The sequence below is a fragment of the Hemicordylus capensis genome, chromosome 11, assembly GCF_027244095.1.
Source record: "Hemicordylus capensis ecotype Gifberg chromosome 11, rHemCap1.1.pri, whole genome shotgun sequence".
Lineage (NCBI taxonomy): Eukaryota > Metazoa > Chordata > Lepidosauria > Squamata > Cordylidae > Hemicordylus > Hemicordylus capensis.
In genome coordinates, this window is record NC_069667.1 from 19,935,995 (window position 1) to 19,943,370 (window position 7,376).

The 7,376-nt window shown below is 53.4% G+C and overlaps 1 protein-coding gene across 1 annotated transcript; it reads right to left on the bottom strand.

Annotated features, from left to right (window-relative positions):
• Positions 1-218: 218 nt before the first annotated feature.
• SOX3 (SRY-box transcription factor 3) lies at positions 219-2,862 on the bottom strand. Its single transcript, XM_053274427.1, has one exon. It carries the CDS (start codon positions 2,845-2,847, stop codon positions 1,396-1,398), a length of 1,452 nt encoding a protein of 483 aa, XP_053130402.1. The 5' UTR covers positions 2,848-2,862; the 3' UTR covers positions 219-1,395.
• Between the last annotated feature and the right edge of the window lie 4,514 nt (positions 2,863-7,376).

Sequence of the window (7,376 nt, forward strand, 5' to 3'; positions counted from 1 at the left end):
GGGATAAAACCTCCGCGCAAACCCGATCCTAAACACGTCCACTCAGAAACAAATCTTATTCCAGATTATGAGACCTCCTTCCGAGGAAGCGGGCTGAAGAATTCGGGTCGTCATTTTAATATTTAATTCGGAAGAAATAGGAGCTGTTAAAGTGAATCGGGAGCCTTAATCAGCACTTAATCCGGAATCTCGTGTTAAAGAAATGCTAGACACACATCTGAAGCGCCTGTTATAAAATTTATTGTCCTCTTTTAAAGTTTTTTTTTTCTTTGAGGGGAGGAAGGAAGGGGAATCGAGGAGAGGCAAGATCTCTTCAAAGAAACCCGACAGACAACAAACGTAAACCGCCCGATCCGTGGGGCCGATATGTTCTCCAAACTATCCCACGATCAAATTCAGAAAAGAAAATTTACAAAAATGTACAAGCGCCAAGAATTAAAACCAGAATACCCCCCCCCCTTAAGTTATACGCCTCTTCTTTCAAGGAAGGAAAAAAGATCGCACAGGACTTTTCCATTAAGTCCATTAGATTCGAATTCACTCCCGTTCACACATACGGCTCAGTCGTGCGTACTAGTAGGCACCTTAGTTGAACGCCCCGTCCGAGCGGAATTAGCTTCCTTTCCTCTGAAGCAGGTTTACTTGGGAGTAAGCCTCCCCAGATTTCAAGAGGAACCGACTCCCGAGAAAAGGTAGGAGTGAAGCCGGAGCCAGTTGAGCCCAGATGTTCGTGTGAACTACAATCGAGATTGTTAGAGAAAAGGCATTTACAGATTTTTATTTTTTAAAAACAAACCATAAGACCTCAGGAAGGATTATAAAGGATGGGCGGGAAGAACCTTTCACCCCTCCCCAACAAAAATGTAAACATTTAAGATGTAGGCCGGTGACCCAACTCCACCATTAAGAACCTCCCGAAGTCCTCTCTCTTAAAAAAGCAACCCCCCCCAAGTTAAAATACCAGACACCCCCCCCTCCCCAAAGCTTATCCAGAAACCTGCTGTAGATCTTGGGGTTGGGGCGAGGGAGAAAAGAGAATCTCACAGCGGCTCCCGTTAGAAATAATTTGTGCTCTATTCAGACAAGTAAATTCACTTTTACACATATAACAAAAAAGGCGATTTGGGGGGGGGGGGAGAGAAGGAGATCTCCTTCGACCAGTTCGTGGGGAAAGTCCCTTTGTCCTCGCTTTGCGCCCTCCTCCCTCCCCCCCACCAAAAACTTCGGTGGCGTGGAAGTTAAAGCGGCAGAGGCGGGTTCGGTGGCCACCCTCGGGGTACCGCCTAGACGTGCGGAGGCGAGTTTGGGAGAAGTCCGTGCCTGGCTGGCATCCGGGGCCCCCGACGGGTGTCAGCGTCTTGTGGGGCGGGGGAGACCTTAGAGGGACCCGCGCGGCTAGATATGAGTCAGCGGTACGGTCCCGTTGACGCCAGTCCCGGCGCTAGGGTAGTGTTGGTGGACGCTGTGTAGCCGGGTGCCCTGCAGCGTCGACGGGTCGGCCGCGTCTCCCCCCGGGGGCAGGTACATGCTGATCATATCCCGCAAGTCGCCCAAGCAGGCGCGCTGGGAGTGAGAGGCGATGGCCGGCGGCGGCGAGCTGGGCTCGGATTTCACCACCGAGCCCATAGTCCCCAAGCTCATGGCGTGGCCGGACGCCTGCTGCCCGTAGGCGGCGGCGGCGGCCGCCGACATGCTATAGGTGGAGGCGGCGGCCGCGGCGCTCATGTAGGGCTGCGAGCTGGACATGATGGGGCTGTACTGGAGGCCGCTCACGTCGTAGCGGTGCATGGGCTGCAGCTGCGCGTTGCCCATGGCCGGGTGCTGGCTGTAGCCCAGCTGCTCGGGCATCAGCGAGGCGTACGCGCCGTTGGGCCAGCCGTTCATGTGGGCGTACGAGTCCAGGCGCTGGCCCACCCCGACGGGGCTGCTCACGCCGCCGCCGCCGCCGCCGGGGGCCAGCAGGTTGCCCGGCAGCGAGTACTTGTCTTTCTTGAGCAGCGTCTTGGTCTTCCGACGGGGCCGGTATTTGTAATCCGGATACTCCTTCATGTGGACGGCGCGGAGCCGCTTGGCCTCGTCGATGAAGGGCCGCTTCTCCGAGTCGCTCAGCAGCTTCCAGTCGGCGCCCAGGCGCTTGGAGATCTCCGAGTTGTGCATCTTGGGGTTCTCCTGGGCCATCTTGCGCCGCTGGCCCCGCGACCACACCATGAAGGCGTTCATGGGCCGCTTCACCCGGTCCTGGTCCGTCGCGCCGCCTCCGCCGCCGCCGCCTCCACCTCCTCCACCGCCACCACCTCCGACGCCTTTGCTGTTGCTCCCCGGGCCGCCGGTTCCAGCCGAGTTCCCGCCAGGATTCGGCTGCGGGGGCTTGAGTTCGCCCTCCAACATGCTATACATGGCCGGGGCGGACAGGAGATGCGCCAGCGTGGCTGCCAGGTAGGGGGGGTCACTCAGGCAAGGAAATGGACCCCAAGCTCGGCCCAGGCTCACCGGCCCCCGCGGCGTGCTGCTCAGCCGCTGGGAGACGCAGAAAGGCGAGTCTCCCGCCCTCTTCCGACGGCTGCCTGCTTCTCCGACGCCTGTCCAAGCTCGCACGCGCGCTCCCTCCGGCCCCTCTGAACGCTTCGCTCTTTCTCTCGGGGGGCAGATGATTGACGGGCTATAAATGAGAAGAGGGCGGCCAATCAGCGCGCAGAGCCAGCCGGGCCCCTGACGCAGGGTGACGGAGCAGGCTGCTTCCTCCCCCCCCCGCCCCGTCCAAAGTTGCAACTTTTTCTGGAGGTGGGGCTCCTCTTTCCTCTGCGCACCCCAACATCTCTTCCTTTGCCCCCCGCCGCGAAATTGCATACATTTAAATGGAGAGCTGATTTTCGGCCATAATGCATATAATGTGCGCTGGTCATCATTACTATTATTACTAATTATCATTATTATTGTTATTATTAAAATGCCTGACTGCATAGCATAAGCCTATCTGCATATACTCGGCCTCTTGGTACCCATTATTTACTAGATCAGTTCTGAGGTCGGACAATTGCGCAAGAAAGGAACACAGAAATTAAGAAGAAGGTATGTTTCCACTTAGGCATATTGACTCCGCATTAAATCTCTCTGCTCTTCAGTAGGGTTTAAGAGAGTTTGGGCTGTCACCCTTTATGCCCGAGGTTGCTTTCAATCTCCCCTTGTTCCTAATTTCCAGGGGAGATTGCGGCCAGATCCACTCCGAACTTACTCAGAAGTAACTCCAGATCCACTCTTAGTTACTCCGAAGTGACCAAGTTCCTCTGAAATCCAAGAAAGCTTCCTGCTGATTCAGGGGTGGCTCGCATGAGGCTCTGTCCAATTTCAGTTTAATTTGGGTGGGTAAGAAGGGAAATAATCCCTGTTTTCTTTCTGCACTCCCTCAAATGACCTCAGCTGAACGCAGGTGCAGAAGAGCCCCGCCAGGAAAAAAAGTTGGCAGCCATCGTGAGAACAAGGAAGCAGATCTGGGAGAGATGGATGGACCGAAGCGCGGGGGAGGGAGGAATGGTGGTGCCGAGAGCTGATTGGATGGAAGGGAGTTGTTGCTACTACTATTACAAATATTTATATACCACTTTTCAAGAGTTTTCAAATACATAGAAAAATAAATAAGCAATAAGATGGTTCCTTAAGAGTGGTACGATTCTGTAGTGTTGTGAATGGATTTGTGTGTACATCTTATTTTCACGAATACAATTATACAAAGAATAAGGGGGGGTGGGGGTGGAGATGATTCCCTTTCCCAAAAGGACTCGCAGGTAGAAGAAGCAAAAGGTAGACCCCAGCAACAGCCACTGGAGGGATGCTGTGCTGGGGTTGGATAGGGCCAATTGCTCTCCCCCTGCTCCATCTAAGAGAATCACCACTTTGAAAGCGCTGCCTCTGTTCAGTTAGCAGGGCTACTCAAGAGTAGGGTTTGGGGAAGACTGCGGGGGAAACCCACCGGCTCCTGAAGGCAAAAAGAGAGAAGATTTCAGGGTGTGTGTGTGTGAGTGAGATTCAGAACAGATTGGGGGGCGGGGTGTATGAGAGTGAGACAGAAGAAGTGTGTGTGTGTGTGTGTGTGTGTGTGAGAGAGAGAGAGAGAGAGAGAGAGAAAGTGTGTGACAGTGGGAGAGATTGTGTGTGAGAGAGTGTGTGTGTGAGAGGGTTTGTGAAAGAGTGTGTGCGAGAAACAGTGTGTGTGTGTGTGTGAGAGAGAGAGAGAGAGAGAGAGAGAGAGAGAGAGTGTGTGTGTGTGACAGAGATTGTGTGTGTGAGAGAGGGTTTGTGAAAGAGTGTGTGAGATACAGAGTGCGAGTGTGTGTGTGTGAGAGAGCGAGGGTTTGTGAAAGAGTGCGGGTGCAAGAAACAGTGTGTGTGTGTGTGTGTGTGTGTGTGCGAGAAAGAGAGAATGAGAGAAAGTGTGTGTGTGGGAGTGAGAGAGAGATTGTGTGTGTGAGAGAGAAGTGTGGGATGCAGAACAGACTGAGAGTCCTGGTTTCCCAAATCGCCTGCCCGCCCCTTCCCCCACCCCCCACCCCGGGCTAAGCAGGCCTGCGGGGGGGGGGGGAAGGGGCCCGGGGTGCCCCCCTCCCTCCAGCCTGGGAAGCCAGCGGCGGGGGCGCGGACAGAAGCCAGAGTGGCCGGTGCCCACACAGCTCGCCGCCGCTCGGGCCTCTCCTTTCTCAACGCTTCTTTCCCACTCCAGCGTTTCCACTTGGCTGCCCTGCAGAGAGATGGGGGGCGTGGGGGGGAGGACACGATTTGGGACAGGGTGTGTGTGTGGGGGGGGGCCGGGAATCCGTTCGCATGGCAACCACCCAGCAGCGCCCGCGGAGAGAGAAAAGAAACTTTTGTGGGGGCGGCGGGAGCAGCGGCTCGCTGGGGCTGTCAATCAAGGGGGCCTCCCCTCTTTCTCTCTCTCTCGCCGCCGCCGCCTCCTCTCCCCCCACACCTGCGAGGCCCACTGAATTTCAGGCTGAGAGCACAAGTCTTAAAGGACCAGCATCAACGCCCCCCCCCCACTCCAACCCATGAGAAAGGGGTATGCAGATACGCAAGAGATTCTCTCCTTTAGAGGAGGTCTATTCAGGTCACTGAAATGATTGCGGAGTAAGCTTTCGGAGAGGACTGAACTCCAAGCCTGATCGGGTTCCCCCCCGCCCCCCGCCCGCCCGCAGACAGACAAGATAGTGGAAGGGAAGTTGCTGGAAGAAAGCTGATGCCCCCTCTCCTCCTCGCAAAAACAAAGACGTGGACTGGGTGGGGATGCATGAGGTCCCCGCGTGGCAAAATGGGGGCAGGCGAGGCCTTTTCCCAACTGGGTGGCGCTAAGGGGCAGATGGCCCCGGGTTGCAGTGCGAGATGGATTTCACCCAACGGATTTGTTGGGGCTTCATTAGGGGGGACGGTACCCAAGGGGAGGAATGAGGGAGAAGGGGCAGGAGAGATGGCGTGTGAAGAGGAGACGCGGGGGACTGGACACGGGAAAAGAGCTGGCGTCCTGAGCACGTGTGAATGGATCTGGCAAATGAGACACGCGCAAGGGAGCTAGCCCGGGTGGGCTAGCCCCTCCCACGTGGGGGTGGATGCTGTCCGGCGACAATCCAAGCGCCTGAAAAACTGGGGGTATCAAAGGAGACTGCGCCTACTCACCCTGGTGGTGCCTAAATTACCCATGCGGATATTTAGATTGTAGCCTTCTCGGGGCAGAGATAGATTTGCTGCTTATGAAACTGTACAGCGTCTCGTGTGCCCAGAAAAGGGCTCTCTCTAGGCCATGCAATTTGTCTCTGCGATACCACAAAACGCTTCTTTTTGTCCTGGGAAGATGTGCACAGAATTGCAGTCTTCCTTGTGGGAGTAAGTTCCATCGGCTTCATAGCACTTCTCAGATAAACACGGCTTGGGATGCAATCTGAGGCACGCTTACTTGGGAGTAAGCCTCATTAACCACAGTGGGGTTTCTTTCCGCGCAAACAGGCACAGGATCGGGGCTGTAATACGGCTTCTCCCACTATGGAGCTGTCTGTGTAAGTATGCAATACCGATTCTGGAATATTTCATTATTTAATAGGCAATAATGTGAATTAATGCAACGGCAAGCAGAAATCCGTCCGGTTTAACTTCCCCGGCACGGGCTTGCTTTCAAGAGGAAATCACCTGCAGGATTTCTGCCTGCCACGCAGCTGTTAAAGCACAGAAGCTTGGGTAGACCCAAAATTGGCAACTTCGGTCCAGAAAAACGCTCCTATAATTCCTTCGAGACTTTTCTTAGAAGACAGATCCACCCATGGCAGTGAGGCTTACTTCCGAGTAAAGTATAGAGAAAGACCCGATCCGCAGTGCTCGCTTTTTGCAGCCATGGGGAGAAAAAACAATAATTTCGGATAAGCACCGGTTGTCAGCCTTGCTTAGAGGTCGCCGCCAGCGATTTTTTTTTTTTTTTTTGGCGGGAGGCTATTAAGAATCTTATTAGAGATGCAGATACAAAATAATTACTACAGATCGAAGAATCCCGCCCCCCTTCGAGATCACAGTTATTCATAGGAGCTCCGTCCCCTCGCATAATCTCTCTTCCTCCATTCCAATGAGGCAATGTGATTGATTGATTGATTGATTGATTGATTTTTGTAGCGGGACCTCTTGCTTTGTAAACTAAACTAAATCAAATCTGATTGAGGATCCATTTGAACAACATTTAGCATATTCCCGGGTCTGAGAGAGCGCCTCTGGTTGCACTGAGAGAGTCAAAGACACTCTGTACATGCTCCGGAGCACTGCCGCCGCGTGTCTACATCTTCCAAGACCACCCAACCTGCAGGCGCGCCGGATTTTCAAAAGAAGGCGTTCAGACGTACAAGACAAAGCATCGATTTCGGCGCTGTTGTCTGTATCTTTTAAAAGCATCTTGTAAACAGCCAAGAAGAAGTCGCAGATCAGCTCTGTGGTTTTTTCCTTTTAAACTCTTGCAACAGTTTTCTTGAAGCACCCAACCGTGACCTTCTCACCAGATTTACCGGTAATCCTAGCAATGACAACGCCTTACGTTCCCCCCAAACGTTCACCTTTGAAACTCTGTCCTTTGCATGCGATTCAATGGGGCTTAAACACAGACTGTAGCCATAATAAAATTATCATGAATATTAATTAAGAAACCCTAGTAAATCCAGTTTAAACTGCAGGACACATCAAATCCTATAGAAGTGCCCCGAGGATTGGGGCCTTATTGATTCCGAGCAAGTACCATTTCTAACATCTCGAGGGGCAATTTAGCGATCTTCAAAATCAGTGGGAGTTAACTTTCAAGAGGTGAAAGGGGTTTTTTGGGGCGGGGGGGAGAGAGAGAAGGAGAGAGAAGATTATTCACT

What these genes read in the sequence shown, in the direction of transcription:
- SOX3 (XM_053274427.1), bottom strand. Translation starts at nt 2,847, where the DNA reads ATGCAATTTCGCGGCGGGGGGCAAAGGAAGAGATGTTGGGGTGCGCAG.